Source organism: Cavia porcellus, unplaced genomic scaffold (genome assembly GCF_034190915.1).
Source record: "Cavia porcellus strain 051 isolate PalLab524CR breed Dunkin Hartley unplaced genomic scaffold, mCavPor4.1 scaffold_8, whole genome shotgun sequence".
NCBI lineage: Eukaryota > Metazoa > Chordata > Mammalia > Rodentia > Caviidae > Cavia > Cavia porcellus.
This window is the reverse complement of record NW_026947491.1, coordinates 62,710,128-62,729,135: the sequence shown is the minus strand read 5'-3', so window position 1 is coordinate 62,729,135 and position 19,008 is coordinate 62,710,128. Positions and strand designations below refer to the sequence as shown.

At 36.2% G+C, this 19,008-nt stretch overlaps 1 protein-coding gene across 5 annotated transcripts in view; it reads right to left on the bottom strand.

Annotated features, from left to right (window-relative positions):
• Positions 1-12,163: 12,163 nt before the first annotated feature.
• Rab3ip (RAB3A interacting protein) overlaps positions 12,164-19,008 on the bottom strand; it is a 66,402-nt gene continuing 59,557 nt past the window's right edge. For 4 of the 5 annotated variants that reach the window (XM_063255126.1, XM_063255130.1, XM_063255127.1 and 1 more), the window contains 3 exons: positions 15,344-15,443; positions 15,191-15,260; positions 12,164-12,540 (listed from right to left, as the gene is read on the bottom strand). In XM_063255126.1, the coding sequence (XP_063111196.1) occupies positions 12,458-12,540; positions 15,191-15,260; positions 15,344-15,443 (253 nt within the window). In that variant the 3' untranslated portion in view covers positions 12,164-12,457. The remainder of the gene's footprint in view (positions 12,541-15,190; positions 15,261-15,343; positions 15,444-19,008) is intronic. The other variant, XM_063255129.1, reaches the window with a different exon arrangement.

Below are 19,008 nucleotides of genomic sequence, written 5' to 3'. Positions count from 1 at the left end.
CATGTTCTGTGACCTAGCATCTGGTCTATTTTGGAGAAAGTCTCATGTGCTGCTGAAAAGAATGTGTATTCTGTTGGGTTTGGGTGGGACACTCTGTTGATATCTGTGAAATCCATTTGTTCAAAGGTTTGGTCCAACTTTTATATTTCTTTGTTGATTTTTTGTGTAGTTAATTTGTCCATTTGTGAAAGAGAAGTATTGAGGTCACCTTGTCCATCAACAGATTTCAACACTACTTTCCAAAATATATCTAAAGTTCATCCACTGCCCTCCATGTCTACTACTACCACAGGGAAGCCACCAGGAATCTTTCACCAGGATCCTGCAGGAGTCTCTTTTCTGATATCCTTGTATTCACTTCTGTCCTCCTATAATCACTAACTCAGCAGCCAAAGTGTCATTTCAAAACAAAAATCAGTATCACTTAAAACTTCTAGTGGCTTCCCATCACATTTAGAAAAAAAATCCAAATGCAACAGAAAATCTTGACCAAGTTTTCACTGTAAGTTTTGTTAATAGAGAAATAACAAATATTAGAATGAATACATACTCATACTGCTTTGAAGTCTTGCTAGTTTTAAATACTGTGGTTGATAGAAAATACACTTCATCTGTAGAAAAGTATCGCAAAGAATACCTTCCAAAAAAAAAAAAAAAAAAGCGTCTGAATAAAAACAGACCTGTTTCAGACTTAGGATGCATAAAGCAAAAACACACAAGACTCTAGTGTCAAAGTTGCCAACTGGGTTGGTAGATGGTTGCAAGTTCTTTTTTAAGGAGACTCAATGTTTAGAAACCAAATCTCTCCTCCCAGCTCAAAGGCAGTGTCTGTATTATGGAGAGAGAGCCCATGGAGAACACTTGGTTCAGTCTTCATCAAAAGACCGGGAGAAGTGGGGTCCTGCCTGATGTGGGAGACCACCACGCTGCTCCCTCCTGAAAACCAAAGCCTTTCCTCAACCTGTCCCTGATCTCCCCTTCACTCCATTTACTGCGTTATGGAGAGCTGGCTATGTTGAGTGTGCTCCTGGCAGTAAAGGTGCCAGCCTTGTATCAACACTATCTGTGCACTGCTAACCGGAGGCCTCTGTGCCTGAAGTTTTCTTTCCCTATGCACTCTGCCACCACCGCCACCCAACTCCCTGACTGGCCAATAAAAAGCCATGAACTTTTAGAGAGGAAGCGTTTTGTTCCAGTCATCCCAGAGCTGTTCAACTGCAGAATATTCTTTTTCTTTGCATCTCCATGCCATATTGCTAGGTTGATTGGATCCACCTTAGGAGGGGTTTTGGTAGACTGATACTGTTCTTCGGGAACCAAAAACAACACAGGAATGTAGGGGTCCTGAGTGACCCCCAAATGTTGAGCCAGGCAATCTTCCCAACTCTAACCTTATTGATAAAAATTTGTCAAAAAGTCCTTTTTGAGGATTGGTAATCTTGACAAATTGTCTCTAGAAATACTCCCGAGCATGGAAATTAAGCCAACATGCTAACCCTTCCGTCTCTTTTGCCTTGTGGTTCCTACCCGTTCAGTTCCCTCTTTTCTTTGGATCTCCCCTCCCTTCCTCCTTCTTTTTCTCCACTCTCTTCCCCTGTCCTCCTCTCCCCATTCCCAAGTAAATGTAGTCTTAGGAATGTATTTCATTCTCTAAAATGCCCCTAACATGTCCTCTGGTCCTTTGGCTAATTACTCCCGAGCTTATCTCCTGACATAACCTTAGCACTGAATTCATAATTTTCAATTTGACCTACCATAAATTTCCCCATCTCAATAAATTACTTCGTCAAAAACCCCAAGATCCAGACTTGATTTCTTTGCTTTCTTTTCTGATATCTAAGTCAGCAATAGGCAACCATCTTTTATTGATTTGGAGTGCGGGTACATATGACTGGGCTAATCATAGCCTCTGGTGCATAACACAGCACCAATGGACCGATGCTTCTCTTATGGTACAGTATTTAACTTTAATGCTACATGAAATCCATAAACTCACCACCCAACCCAGGGACCCTAACTGGTGACTTAGGTATTTGCTCACTACCTCTCCCACACGTAACTATTATCTAAACTTTTAAATTTTTTCTCATTTATGTACAGAAGTTGTTTCTTCTGAAAAATATTAAGATACGTGTAGCTTTCTGAGTTTTTTCATTTGATATTTGTTAATTCACTGTGCTGTAAATAACTTTTTGTGTGTGTGGTACCAGGGATTGAACTCACGACCTCGCACTTGCCAGGCAGGCGCTTATGCCGCTGAGACAAATCCCCAGCCCCTGTGCTGTACATAACTGATCATTCATTTTGCTGCCATGTGACTGTACATTATGTACATACACAGTAAACTCCCACAGATGAAGACTTGGATTTTTTCCTAAAACATTCTTTTTTTTTTAAGAATAACTACATATCTATGTTTATTACAGCACAATTCACAATAAACAAAATATGGAAGCAGCTTAGGTGCCCATCAACAGATGAATGCATAAAGACAATGCGGCACGCATAGTGGAGTACTATTTTTTTTTTTTTAGAAGAGAGTACAGGTTTATCAACAATGGTTATCAACGTTGTCCCTTGTTTCCTTAAAAAGAATTGTCTATCTTATTAGATATTATAAAGTTGGACAAAACAGTAGAGAACAAGACCAATAAAACTTAGGCATTGTAAACATTACAGGACTTCCAAAGAAGACAATAGTCAAACCAGAATGGGTATCTTAGTGAATCTTATTGTCTTCAAAGTAGTTGCCTATGTCTTCAAACTTGATACTATCATATAGAATGGAACAGAGTCTAATCAGTCAAAACAAGATCGTGGGAGTACTACAGGACTTCAAAACAAGTTAATAGGAAATCGAAAAGAGTTACTATTTATATATCCTAATTTTTTTGAATTTTTTCTTTAATTAAGACAAACATAAGAAATGACTAAATAATTTTTTTTGAAACAATAAGGGGGAGATTGAGATAAAACAGGACATAACAATATAACAATAGAGGTCACAGCATGACTGTTTCAATAACCTAGTACTTCACCACCTTATAACCTGACTTAATAGTAGTTACCATAGTGTCTTTTTCCTTGAAATATTTGGGTAAAACTTCATATACTCTAGCTTCAAATATTTTCATATCAAGAAGCCCAGAATAAAGCCTTTCTAATTAATGAGTGAAAACTTTATAAGGCTTCAAGGCCACCTAATGGGGAATCATGATTACCACATATTTTTATATATTTGAATCATTACTTACATTAGGGAAACTATTCGGTATTCACACATGCGAGATTGATTTATTTCACTTATGAGTATGGTCTCAAGCTGCGCCCATTTATTGATAAATATCTCAATGTGATCCTTCTTTATAGCTGAATAATACTCCATTGTATAGAAATACCACAACTTTTTTATCCATTCCTCAGTTGATGGGCACTTGGGTTGTTTCCAAGATCTGGCGATTACAAATTGTGCTGCTATAAACATAGGTGCACATATATCACTGTGGTATGATGCTTTCAGTTCTTCTGGGAATATGCCTAGAAGTGGAATAGCTGGAATAAATGGGATTTCCAGTCCCAACTTTTTGAGAAATCTCCAGACAGATCTCCACAAAGGCTGTACCAGTCTACACTCCCACCAGCAGTGCAGGAGAGTTCCTTTTTCCCCCCAGCCTCTCCAGGATTTGTTGTCGGTTTTCTTGATCCTGGCCATTCTTTCAGGAGTGAGATGGTATCTCAGTGTGGTTTTAATTTGCATTTCTCTAATGACCAATGATGATGAGCATTTTTTCATGTATTTATTTGCCATTTGCATTTCTTCATCTGAGAATTGCATATTCATCTCAGATGCCCATTTTTGGATTGGATCTTTGAATTTCGGGGGTCTGAGTTTCTTTAATTCTTTATTTGTTTTAGACAAGAGGCCCTTGTCTGAGAGAGAGTTCACTAAAATCTTTTCCCAGTTTGTGGGTTTTCTTTTCACTATGCTGGAGATTTCTTTTGACATGCAGAAACTTTTTAATAAGAAGTGGTCCCAGTTATTGATTCTGGGAAGTATTTCCCGTGCGGTTTGAGTCCTGTTCATGAATTCTCTACCTACTCCTATGTCTCCAAGGTTTCTACCTAATTTGTCTTCCAATAGATTTAGTGTTTCTGTTTTAATATTCAGATCTTTGACCCATTTAGATTTTAATTTAGTACATGGTGATAGACATGGGTCTAGTTTTAGTTTTCGGCAAGTGGAGAGCCAGTTTTTCCAACACCATTTATTAAAGAGACTGTCGTTCGTCTAGTGAACCTGCTTGGCTCCTTTATCAAAGATAAGGTGGTTGAGTGTGTTTGTAGTTGTGGTTTTATCTTCTAATCTATTCCATTGATCTTCAGCTCTGTTTTGATTCCAATACCATGTTGATTTTACTACTGTTGCTTTGTAGTATAACTTCAAGTCAGGGATTGTGATGCCTCCTGCTTTGTCTTTGCTGCTTAGAATTGCCTTTGCGATTCTAGGTCTCTTCTGGTTCCAGATGAAATTTAGGAGTGATTTCTCTAGATCTATAAGGTATGTTGATGGTATTTCTATTGGGATTGCATTGAATCTGTATAACAGTTTTGGGAGAATGGCCATTTTCACAATGTTTGTTCTTCCTATCCATGAGCAAGGGATGTCTTTCCATTTTCTGAGATCATCTTCAATTTCCTTTTTCAGTGTATTATAATTTTCACTGTATAAGTCTTTCACTTCTTTCGTAAGAGTAATTCCTAAATATTTCATTTTTTTGCTTGCTAATGTGAATAGTCCAGTTTCTCTTATTTCCCTCTCTGTAATTTTGTTGTTCGTGTATAGGAATGCTATTGATTTCTGAGTATTGATTTTGTATCCAGCCACATTACTGAATTTATTTATTGTATCTAAGAGTATTTCAATGGAGTTTAGGGGGTCTTCTATGTAGAGTATCATGTCATCTGCAAACAATGATAATTTAACTTCTTCTTTTCCTATCTTTACCCCTTTTATTTCTCTTTCTTGCCTAATTGCTCTGGCTAGTACTTCCAGTACTATATTAAATAGGAGTGGTGATAAAGGACATCCTTGTCTTGTACCCGATTTTAAAGTAAAGGCTTTCAATTTTTGGCCATTTAGTATGATGCTGGCTGTTGGTTTGTCATAAATGGCCTTTATTATATTGAGGTATAGACCATTTATTCCAATTTTCTGTAAAGTTCTTATCATGAATAAGTGTTGGACCTTATCGAAGGCTTTTTCTGCATCTATAGAGATGATCATGTGATTCTTATTTTTGGCTTTATTGATATGGTGGATTACATTTATTGATTTGCGTATGTTGAACCATCCTTGCATTCCTGGGATGAATCCCACTTGGTCATGGTGTATAATCTTCTTGATGATTTGCTGGATCCTATTTGCCAATATTTTATTGAGGATTTTTGCATCTGTGTTCATTAGGGAGATCGGTCTATAGTTCTCTTTTTAGTTGGGTCTTTCTCAGGTTTTGGTACTAGAGTAATATTTGCTTCCAGGAATGACTTAGGAAGGATTGCTTCCCTTTCAATTTCATTGAATAGTTTGAGGAGTGTCGGCATTAGGTCTTCTTTATATTTCTTGTAGAATTCTGCAGTGAATCCATCTGGGCCTGGGCTCTTCTTGGTGGGCAAGGACCCAATTACATTCTCAATTTCATTAGCAGAGATTGGGTTATTCAACAGTTTTATATCCTCTTGATCTAGCTTTGGTACTTCATATGCTTCTAAGAATCTGTCTATTTCTTCTGTGTTATCAAACTTTTGAGAGTAGAGGTTTTCGAAATAGGTGTTGATGATCCTCTGTATTTCTATTGGGTCTGTAGTGATTTCTCCTTTTTCATTTCTTATTGCATGAATTTGAGCTTTTTCTTTCCTTTTTTTAATAAGGTTGGCTAGGGGCTTATCGATTTTATTTATTCTTTCAAAGAACCAACTCTTTGATTCGTTGATTCTTTGGATTGTTTTCTTAGTCTCTATTGCATTGATTTCTGCTCTGATTTTTATAATTTCCTCTCTTCTTTTGGCTTTGGGCTTGACTTGCTCTTCTTTTTCTAGCTGTTTGAGGTGTAGCATCAAGTTATTTATTTGTATTCGTTCTGTTTTCCTGATGTGGGAACTCAGTGCAATAAATTTTCCTCTCAGAACGGCTTTCATTGCATCCCACAGATTCCGGTAAGTTGTATCTGCATTTTCATTTTCTTTTAGGTATTGTTTAATTTCTTCTTTAATTTCTTCTGTGACCCACTGATTACTCAAGAGTGTGTTATTTAGTTTCCATGTGTTTACGGAATTTTTGCAGTATCCTTTGTCATTAATTTCTAATTTCAGAGCGCTATGATCCGATAATATGCAAGGGATGATTTCAACTCTTTTGCATTTGCTTAAATATGTTCTGTGAGCTAATATATGGTCTATTTTAGAAAATGATCCATGTACTGCTGAGAAGAATGTGTATTCTGATGTTGTTGGGTGGAACATTCTGTATATGTCTATCAAACCCATTTGTTCACAGGTGTGATTCAGTTCTGTTATTTCTTTGCTCATTTTCTGTCTGGTTGATCTGTCCCTTGGTGTCAGTGGTGTATTAAGGTCTCCTGTTACAATTGTGTTACTGATAATTTGAGTTTTCATTTCTGTTAATAATTGTTTTATATAACTGGGTGCTCTGGAGTTTGGTGCGTATATATTTAAGATAGTTATCTCTTCCTCTTGGAGTTTTCCCCTTACGAGTATGTAGTGACCTTCTTTGTCCTTTATGGTCATTGTTGGTTTAAAGTTCACGTTGTCTGCAAACAGAATGGCTACTCCTGCCTTTTTTTGGATTCCTGCTGCATGAAGAATTGTTTTCCATCCTTTGACTTTCAGTCTGTGAGTATCTTTCTGGGTTAGATGGGTTTCCTGTAAACAGCATATGGTTGGATTTTGTTTCTTGATCCATTCTGCTAGTCTGTTTCTTTTGATTGGTGCATTGAGACCATTTACATTAATGGTTATTACTGTTAAATGCTGGTTAATTGTAGGAATGTTATCTCTCTGCTGTTGCATCTTTATCTTTCTGTTCTGTTGAATTATTTGCTTTGCTTAGTGGTTTTTTCCTTTGTGTATCTAAACTGTCTTTCAATATTTTTTGCAGGGTTGGTTTGGTGTTCATGAAGTTCTTCAGCTGTTCTTTGTCATGGAAGTATCGTATTGCACCATCTATTTTGAATGATAGTTTTGCAGGATATATCAGTCTTGGTTGGAAATCATTTTGCTTTAGGATCTGGAATACTTCACTCCATGCTCTTCTTGACTTTATCGTTTGTGCTGAGAAGTCTGCTGTGATTCTGATAGGTTTTCCTTTATAAGTGATTTGTCTTTTCTCTCTGACAACTTTTAATAATCTATTCTTGTGTTGGATTTCTGGGATGGTGACTATTATATGTCTGGGCATAGTTTTATTTTGGTTATGACTGTTTGGAGTTCTATATGCTTCACTGATCCTGATGTCAGTTTCTGATCTCATGCTTGGGAAATTTTCAGCTATTACTTCTCTAAATATCCTCCTGACATCCTTCATGTTGTCTCCCTCTCTTTCATTAATCCCTATCATTCTTATGTTATTCTTCTTTGCATCGTCTTGCAGTTGTTGAATTGTTGTTTCCTGGTTCCTTGTTATTTTCAAAAGATCTTTCCTTTCCTGTTCACTAGCTGCAATCCTGTCTTCAAGGTCTGAAATTCTATCTTCACTTTCATTAAGGCGGTTTTTACAACTTTCAGTGGAGTTTTTTATTTCCTGTATATCTCTGTGCATCTGCATTATGTATTCTGTTTGTTTCTTATATTGCTCATCTAGGGATTCTATCTTTTTGTTTAGTTCCTCCAATTTTTTATCTGTGTTTTCTTTAGATATATTTAGAATCTCTTTCATTTCTTTTATCATTTCTTCTTTTATCTGGGATATTATTTCGAGTTTGAATTTCTTTAAAGCTTCCTGGAGTTGCTTGTCAATTTCAGTGGCTATTGTGTCCGATATATGAGGTGGATGGGATATATTTTCTTCTATATACATCGCTCCTAGGGTTTCTTGAGATGGGCTGGAGGTTTGAGGTTGTAATTTGGTCTTTTGTTTTGTCATTTTCCTATATTTCTGTGTTTCAAGTGTTATTTGAAAGCTTCCTCAGGACCTGTTGAAAATCCCCTTCTATGTTTGGAGCTACTGGGACTCTGGCGCCGCGCTACTCCAAGCCATTAGGCCTACAGAACCAGTGGCCCTCCTCTGCCTGCTCAGAACTCCGCAGTTCCAGACAAGCTGGGCCTCAGGGACACTGTGCGCCCACCTGCCCCTTGGAAGCTCCACAGTTCTTCAATCGCAGCCGGGTTAGGGTACTCACCACAGGCCGCAGTGCTTCAGGAACCTGTGGACCCTCCCTGGTTGCAGAGATATCCACAGTCCTCCAGACACGCAGAGAGGCCGGTGAGGGCACCCCAGATCTGCCCAGCTCCTTCTCTGCAGACCTATGGCCAGGCGCGGCAGCTAAACAGGTTGGGCTAGGCTGGTAGTGTGGGCCAGCCCACCTATCAGGAGCTCAGCAGGTCTCCAAATGAAGCTGGGAATGGGGAGGCTGATGTGGAAGCCTCAAACCCACCTCTCCCCTTCACTGCACCTGGAAGCCTGAGGGAACTCCAGCAGTCTGGGCGCAGAAATCCAGAGTCCTCCAGACACGCAGAGAGGCCAGTGAGGGCACCCCAGATCTGCCCAGCTCCTCCTCTGCAGACCTATGGCCAGGCGCGGCAGCTAAACAGGCTGGGCTAGGCTGGTAGTGTGGGCCAGCCCACCTATCGGGAGCTCAGCAGGTCTCCAAATGAAGCCGGGAATGGGGAGGCTGATGTGGAAGCCTCAAACCCACCTCTCCCCTTCACTGCACCTGGAAGCCTGAGGGAACTCCAGCAGTCTGGGCGCAGAAATCCAGAGTCCTCCAGACACGCAGAGAGGCCAGTGAGGGCACCCCAGATCTGCCCGGCTCCTCCTCTGCGGACCTATGGCCAGGCACGGCAGCTAAACAGGCTGGGCTAGGCTGGTAGTGTGGGCCAGCCCACCTATCGGGAGCTCAGCAGGTCTCCAAATGAAGCCGGGAATGGGGAGGCTGATGTGGAAGCCTCAAACCCACCTCTCTCCTTCACTGCACCTGGAAGCCTGAGGGAACTCCAGCAGTCTGGGCGCAGAAATCCAGAGTCCTCCAGACACGCAGAGAGGCCAGTGAGGGCACCCCAGATCTCACCTAAAACATTCTTATATATGTATTCTGGGGCTCTTTCTGCAAGCATTTCTCTTAAATATATACGTACAAGTGGAAATGCTGGTCCATGAGCACACAAAAATTCAATGAGTATGACCTTGAAAATGAAATTTTTCACAGGGGATGTACCACTTGACACTCTTGAGTAAGATGTGAGTCTATTAAAAATCTTCAAAACTTGTCAGGTTCCTTAATTTTGTCAGTTGAATGAACTTAAAATTTGTACTGTGGTCCAAATTTATGGATCTCTGAGTAGTGATACAAACTTTTGGCTATTTATTAGTCCCCTATGTACTTCTATTCTATAGAAAACCTATTTGAGTCTTTTGCCTATTTTTCTGTGAAGTTTGTTCTTGTAGGTTTGCAGAACTGCATGTATTGTTACTACTAATTTAGCACTAGCTGTAAGTGTAATCATTTCGCCTTCGTCAATTGTTTTTTTGATGGGAAGAACTTGTAAGTTAATTTATCATATAGTCGTTTAATTTTTTTATGGTTAATTTTTGAGGTTTCTGATTGCAATTTACAATGTTCTTAAGGCAGTCTGAGGAAGATACTGCTATGGCTTATATCTAAATGTCTCTGCAAAGCCTTCTGCACTCATAGGTGAGGCTTTTGGAGGTGGCTGGATCTAGGGTGTATGAATATGGATTAAGGGTGTGTAATAACCAAATCAGGCCGTTGATTGGCTTAGCACTGTTCTGGATATGGATAACGGGAAGGTACATCCTGGGTGAGAGTGGCAACAACCAACTGGGCTCTAGCCTAACTGGAACAAAAAGGAAAGCGAGGTTCACTGCAGCTGCCTCCTGCCTGCCACGCCATCAAGTTTCTCCTCCGCCATGGCACCCTGCCTTGAAGCCAGGCAGCTATCAGAACCTCATACCATCTGAAAATGAGTTTTAATGAGTTCAATCATTGTACTTTTATTTCCCTTATCTTGCTGCACTGGCTGACAGTAATGGGTAATAGTTTGTAGTACTATGTAGAATTCATTTCAACCTTGAATGTTTTTGTCTTAACGTCCATTTGGTCTGTTAACAGGTCTGTTAACAGTATAACCACACTATTTCTTGTTTTTCTCTGGGAACCTTTTTTCCATTCTTTCATTTTCAGCCATTCTATGCTCTTAGGTTTTACAATTTGACTATGTTTTTATAAGATGAACTCGGTAATTTTAGTATTATTTTATACCAACTTATTTGCATGTAACACTACTTCTCTACTTGATGATATTTTCTGTATCACTTTTATGTCTATCTTCCTTCTAACAAGAAATTTAAAGTATCCTCAGGTTGTCTGGTCTCTGCCCCCTTCTACTGTATTAATATTGTAGAGAATTTTAGTTTTTAAAGATTACAGATATATTTTCTGCTCTTTATACTCTTTAGTTCTGCTTTTTATTTATTGAGGTTATCAACAAACTTCTCCTAAGTATCCGATCTTTCTTTTTGGTGGCATTACTGGGGCCTGGACTCCAAGGTTTTGCACCTACCAGGAGAGCACTCTGATATATCTACTCACTTCTCCATTGTTTCCCACACTCTTCTTTCCAAATCTTAGTATTGCCTGGATTTCTGAAATATTTTCTCCAAAAGTGTTCATGTGATTTTGCAGAAAATCTTCTGAATCCCCAAGTGAGAATACGTTTATTTAATCCTAACCTTAGAATAACTTGTCTGAGACACTGAGTCCTAGGTTTGAAATTCTTTTCACATCCAATTCGATTCTTGAAATGGTCCTAATAATGATTTCTACCATACTACTCTCAAACGTCCTGTTGCATGTGGGCTCCCATCCAGTCTGGTGACTCAGATTTCTACAGCTGAAGTTGATCAATTTTCAAACTAGGTCTGAAAAAAATGTCATCTTCAGAAAAACCACTGTCTCATACACACTGTTACTGTGACTATAAATTAGTTCAACTTTTCTTAAGGGTAATATAGCCAGGCAAAGCAAAACATTTTAAAATATATATACATATACCTTTATCCAACCATTGTACTTCTAGGGATATATATGAAGGACATAACCAAATAATGCTCAAATAGTACACATAAGGAAACTCCTGACAAAATTGAGACAGGAAAAAAAATCTAATAGCCAAACATAGTTAAAGTTATATAGTCAACATACAGTGCTGAGAGGTACAGATTTATTCACATGGAAACATTTGATATTTTAAGATTTTTCCCAAAAAAAGGCTATACTATTTTGGTAGGAAACATCTGAAAGATGAAAGGCTAGTCTTTAAAAATATTAACAGTAGTTTTCTCTTGAAAAGAATGGATTCTCATTTCTTCTTTTCGTTCTTCTATATCTACTATGTCCCCATTCATAAGCCTCTTTACCTTTATAATTTTAGTAATTTCTCCACGCAGGTCAGTCTCTATGGTCACTTTATACTTCAAATGTACTGTTCTTTTAACCCAAATCCTTTCAAATCTCCTTGCACACACAAACTTTTTATCTTTATATGCCTCCAAAGCTATGACTACGCTCAACATACATAAATCCTGAGCACTTGTGTCATGATACATTAAGAATGCATCTCTGGGATAATACGCGACTACCTTCCATCCCTGATATTAAAAAAAAAGTAAAAAGCATTATTTAAATTAGAGAGTAAAATGGTAAAAATGATAACTTTCAAACTTTTAGCAAAAGTCTTTCTTCAAGTAAAAGTTTTTGAAGCCCAATATATACAAAAGATAAAAATAGAAGTCTTGTCCATTAATAATTTTCTTCCTTGCCTTTCAGTTGCTGTATGTGTAAAAACTACCTAATATATCCTGCTGACTCTAAGAGGCCATATTTGAACTAGAAGAGAAAAACATTCAGTGTAACATACATACATACATTTATTTAATTTATTTATTTATTTAGGGGGTTTTGCATCTATAAATTATAATTACTAGTACACCTGTAATTCTTCATATTACAGTGTATTGAACTAAAGACTAAGAAAACACAGCATAGGTCAGTTGAAAAGAAATCACAGTACTTCTCAGTATAATTTGCAAAAGGAGGGAAAAGTCTTGGACCCACTTCTTGGAAATAAATATTGAGTAACAATAAAAATATTCAGCCATTTTCCAGTTGTTCAGGAAGGTTTGTGTATGGTCCCACGCAGTACATCAGAGCTCTTCTTTGAAATAACCCAGCTTTGCCAGTGACATCTCTTTTCTCAACTGCATAACTTCCCAAAACATCTGATCGACTACACATAAAAAAGAAACATGTAAATCATAACTTATCATCTTAACTACTTTTAATGTTTCACTGAAATTTATGGATTAGCTGAAATGCCAAATCAAGTATTTCCTAACTGTGCTAATGCCTAAACAACCCTTCAAAATATTTCACACAAACTTTTCTATTACTTGTGTGCATCCTAGTTTTCATTGATAAATAAGCAATATTCATTAGTTTTGTCACAATTATTTGTTAGATACATAAAAGACTATTACAGTAGCCCAACGAAAAGTAGACATTTCATTGTTCAAAGTAAATGCCAATGTTGCTCCATTCATAAGTGAGTATATTCAATGTTCCATTATTCAAGTTATTGTCCAGAAAATGATTCTTGAGCTAGTACATTATTATTTGGTCATTTTACTCACTAATAGAAAGTAAAATAAGAAAAAACAAAAAGATAATCCAGAAAACTCAATAACATTCTTTGTAATAATACAGAAAGGTTTTGTGTATGGCTCAAATTACAAATAAAAATAACTGTAAAGGATGTTCTGTATCTATCCTTTAGTAAGTTCTGTGATCATACTGGATTGATTAGTGGTTCTCAACCAGGTGGCTCCTCCCCTCTCTCACTATATATTTTGATCACCTCTTGTACCTGAATATTTTTAGAGTGTGTGTGTTCTGACTATAACTCATCACAAAACTGCAACTTATCACATGAGGTCAAGTACAAAATTTTCCACTTCTGGCACCATGTCAACAATGAAGAAGTTTCTTATTTTTCTGGATTAGGCTATAGCAAAGTCAGGAACTCTGCCTTACATTTAATTGTCCTCAATTCTTTTTTGCCATCAGACACAGATTTTAAAATACTTGTTTACTATAAACCCACACAGTATATAGTATGTACCAAATACATAAAGATCAAGAGTGCCAGGAATCAGAGACATTGCCACTTTTATCACCATCATTCATATCACCTTCTTTACTATTTTACTAAACTGTCCTTCAGATGTCCTTGCAGATCTTTTAACAAGGAGAAAAATATGCTTGACACTTTAACAGCACACATCACATTTTCCAGTTTAAATTGTATTATCTACCAACAACAGGTGATCAAAAAGATTTCAATTTCAAGTTATGAAAGTATTAGAAAGCTTAAACACAACTTTTATGTCATATAGATTTTTGAAACTCACCAATAATTAAGTTAGGTTTTACCTCTCTTCTTGTTTTAAATTCAATTATATGGAATTTCCAAATAAATTACTTTTTTAAAAAACACACCAGAGCTTGAAAAAGGTTAATCTAATTTCTGACCTTGAATTGAGAATTACTAATTTATGTAACTGAAAAGTAGTAGGTATTTACTAGCTTTTAAGTACAAAAATATTTTCAGTGCCTAAAAAATATAAACAAGAAAATTTTTCATAACTTCAACTACAAAACTGGCACAAACTTATTCCTAATCTAGACTCTGCTATTTCAGTTTTATAGCAATTACTCATATTCAAGAAATGCTGCTTTGGAGCTGTCAGGTCACATCAATTTTTATTCTTGATATTAAAGACACTGGGTTATAAAACCAGCGATCATGGAAGTCTATACTAAAAATACTAATACATTTGTATGATTGGCTTGGCTACATATATCATCTGCACATTTCTGTGGATTTAATTATTTCATGAAATTGCTTTATTAATTCACATGTGAAAGAGTATACAAGAAAAAGTATTAGTTTGCCCATGGTTTTTATCAATTAAGATAAATCTGACCATTTCTAGAACTAGTTCATTTTCACTTCATAAAGAATAAATTCAGTAATCTTTGTATTCTCCTAACATTTACCATTTGGTTTAGCATATATCCAAGTTAAAAGTAATCCTGTTTAAATTCAAAAAAAATAAAATGAAGCAAAAAATTGACATGCATTAGTTTTTATTAATGTGTATCAACTGTATAAAGCGTTTCACTGTGATATTTCTACATTTTAAGAAGTTATTATGCTTATAGCAGCATAATTTATAAAAGTTAAATCTTGGAAACAACCTAAATGCCCATCAACCAAGGAATGGATAAAAAAAGATATGCTATTCATATATAATGGAGTACTATTCAGCTATAAAAAGGAATAAATTCAAGGCTCTTATAGGTAAATAGATTTAATTTGAGATCATACTCATAACTAAAATAAATCAAACCCGTATATGCAAACATTGTATTGTTGCCCTAGTACAAAATATACAACAGATATTGTGAAATGGGAAGAAACTGCTCAAAAGGAACAGCTGGGATAGGGGAAAGGAAAAAAGAAGGGGGGGGGAATAATACATACATACATGAGATAGCTAAGATAATTATACTACTAATTTTTATTCGTTCATTGAGAATGGTTTGTGCTTATACTGCTTGATCAATTTTTCATGCCTGTATCTTGTAATCTGAGCAACTGTTAATCTGTTATCTTGCTGTGAAATTCTGTATCATTGTTTTCACTGATTTTTCTCTTTAAAATACGGGGTTATCTATTCCCAAGTCATCACATATTTGATTAGAACTGTAAAAGATATTCAGTAAAATGTAGCAACAATAAAGTTTATTTGTGTTATTTGTCCTTATACTTTTTGCTACATTTTCATATAAATATTTATAATGAATGAAACACTTACCATCCTGCTGTTTCACAAGTCCTTGCTGAATATATCGAATATATGTAAAAAAATTACACACAGATGTGATCTAGAACAAAAGTAAAAATGTCATGACAGTTGAATGTCTTGTATCAAAGCAACCTTTATTAAAACTCAAGGTAAATCACTTACCCTATATCTGCAAAAAGGAGAAATATAATAATAGTTGCTTGAGTCCCCTAGTTTAATTCTGTGTTTACAGGACTTACTCTGGCCAGTGAGGGCACATTTTCTGTAAAATAATGTTAAATTTCAGTTTTTAAAAATTAAAGGCATTATGCCCCTATCCTCTATGCAAGATGTCTATTCATTCAGAAAGAACAAATATTGGAGAACCCAGTAGGAACCAGGCACTGTTTTGGATGCTTTACTACAGTGATGAGAAGGTAAAGTGCCCCCGCCACAGGATTTACATAATACCAAACACTAACTATGGTTCTAACATAGAAACTAGATGTTTTCCATACATGTGCTATCAAACAACAAGTTACACAGGAGTAATCAGTGCAGGAGAGCACTCAACTTTCCACAGGACCTTTAACTTCTCAGGAGAAAAGAACCTAATAATGACTATTCAAGTCTCAAAATCTGTTTTTGACAGCTACAGAGTAATGCCTTCCAGATGCAGTACCTTTTTTTGCTTGGTTTACATGCACTTAATGGGGAAAATACAAAAAAATAAGCCATCTTTTTTATAAACACACTGATCCCAATACTTTATATAAAGAGTACTCTACATTTCATACCATTCTTTCTATTTGTATATCACAGAATCTAAAATTTGGTATGAGGGCTTTCTGGCTGGGATCAGCTTGTAAGCCTCTTAAGAACAAAGACTACCTTACACATCTTAAAATGCTTACCATCAAACACATGCCTGGACACAGAAGACATTTGGCAACTGTTAATTAACGGATGAGCCACCTGCCACTCTACTGCTCTGTGAGATAAAGCTGGCTTGTCTATCAGGCTGGCCTTGCAACATTCTGGCTATCATTATCGTAAGCTTGGAATTTGACTGGATACAACTACCACTGTTTATCAAAGAAAACAGTGCAGTTCTACATACAACAGAGTGGCTAGTGCCACTTTATATGACATTTAAAATTATACAATGAGATTATATGAACATCAAATTTAATCTATACTTACAAGAAATATGTATCAACATATTAAGAAAGCTTGTGGAGTATGATTTGATTAATTTGCAAATTACAAACTGATTCTTACCTTTTCAAAGAGATTCTGACTCATTATTCCTTCACTAGCATTATTCCTTTATTGCTTTATTTGTAACAATAGCTACAAGAACTAACTTGGGTTGGGGAGAATAAACTAAGGTTTAATTTTTGGAAGTCCTTAAGATTTCCAAAAGTATAATTTACTCAAGAGGAAAAAGCAGCATTAAACTGATAAAAAATAACTTGTTATTCTTCTAGAAACAAATGTACTTGTGCATTTAGTATCTTTTCTAATTCTGAAAGGGCTCTGCTAAAGTAGCTTTAAGTACCAACTTTTAAAATACTAACAGTGTTTCTTAAGTGACCTCATTTGTAAAACCATGTGGAAACAAGTCACAGTCAATTTTGTTTTGAGTCAGGATTTAATGCTATCTTCTGACTTCACTCCAATATTTTGCTCCAATTTCTTTTTACATGTTATAACATCTTAGTGTATCTTTTAACTCTAGTCTCAACTTTTAAATCTTTGCCGTTTTCATGTAAGGGTGTTAACATGTCTAAATATAGATCCCTAATCTTTCTATCACCACAGCTTTTCTGAATAATTTCCAAAGTTACTTCAAATCATTATTCCAGCTATCTACCTTTAACACCTTTCTTTTACACAGTCCATAGCCTAACCTAATTACTTTTTTTTTTTTTTTTTTTTTGGTACCAGGGATCAAACCCATGATCTTGCACTTTCTAGGGAGGCGCTTATGCCACCGAGCTAAATCCCCAGCTCTAATTATTCTTTCTTGAGATTGTCATATCCTCCTTTTTTCCATACATTCACCAGCCTCTGAACACATTTTGCTTCCCTATTTCTAGGCCTTCAGTTGTAGCACTTGTTTTTCTTTTGTTTGTTTTTTGTGTATTGGGAATTGAACCCAGAGATGCTCTCCACTGAGCTACACCCCCAGGCCTTTTTTTTTTTTTTTTTTTTTTTTTTTTTGAGACAAGATCTCAGTGAAGTATCCAGTTGGGGTTTTTTTGGATTTTTTTTCTGTTTTTTGAGACTGTCATTTTGTACTTCAGCCTGGCCCTGTAGCCAAGGCTGGCCTGTAATTCATGGCACTCCTCCTACCTTGGCCTCCTCACTGCTGGGATTACAGGTGTGGGCCACCATATCCAGTTTAAAATTTCCAGACTGTTCAAATTTGTGACACTCCTGTCACAGTCTCCCAAGAGCTGTGATTACAGGCATGAGAATCCACATCTGGCCCAACTGAACTTTATCTAAATTCCACCTACACTTCAAAAACTCAGATCAAGTCTCTCTATCCTTCCTAGAAGAGTCCTTGGTCACAAATGGAACGGTCCTGTCTTCAAAATTCCTATAGTTCTGAGCCATTTATTTAGTCATCAGCTTCATAACCTAATCCTCATGAGCCTTGGCCAGGGCCATACTTTACATTTCATTTTTTAAAAAGACAGTTTCTATAGTTTTTTCCTACATAACATGTGCTACATTAGCTTGGATTCTGGCTTCAAACCCAATCACAACATCCTTAAACTAGTGGTAGTCTCTAAATCTAGCCTGTGTGATATAATTATTTCACTAAAGTAAATCTACTTCCACTGATACCCCATTTGTCATCATTTAATATTTGGTTATGAGTAGTGTGATATACGTTGCAACAAAAAAATTTTAGTTTTACAGTAAAAACTGTCATATGTTACTTTAAAATACAGTATGACATACCACTAAAAGTATAAAAATTTCTACTAATACATCTGATTCTCCATTTTGGGGCTGAAGAACTGAAATAAAAATACTTGGGTGTAGAATTTAAGAATGTAAATCCCTTCCTTAATTAGGAACGTAAATCCCTTCCTTAATATCAATTCCTGTTATCTTACTAGGAATGTATGTAAATTGTGAGAAACAGAACTGTAGTATTTCTACTACATGCTTTAACAAAGACTTATTAGTTAATCTCAACCAGTCTTGTCTTTTTTTGATTTCAAAATAACCCTGACAGTAATCAATGGTTTTCTATGAGCTTTCTCAGTCTTTCCAATCCCTTTACTGATCTGCTTCTTAATCACTATATAACTCCTAAAAAGCTTGCAAAGTCATTTATTTAAACAGAAGCCAAGACATAATTATTCTCTGGTTTTAGGAAAAACATTTTCTTGGCCCAAGGCTGTAGATACTATTCATTTTAGTCTTTCTTCCTTATAAAACAGGATGAAAAAACCTGCCCTGCAATGAAATACAGCGCTCTCAATTTGAGATTTATATTCTCAAATACCTATCACATTTAAAAGACAGGACTGATTATTTACCAAAGACAGAATCCTGTATAATAATTATATAAAAGGTAAAGATTAATCAAGACTTTTGTCAATAAGATTTGGCCTAACTCAGTATCTCCCCAAACTACTTTTTATGGCAACCCTCAGTACTTTATAGATACCCAGTACAGTACACACAGTTATACACATACGTAATACAAACAAAAATTCTGTGATGTCTCTAATATTTAGCCCACCTGGATCCCAATCATTCATATATAATATTCATATATAACATACCTATATATATAATTCATATATATATATTTTTTAAAG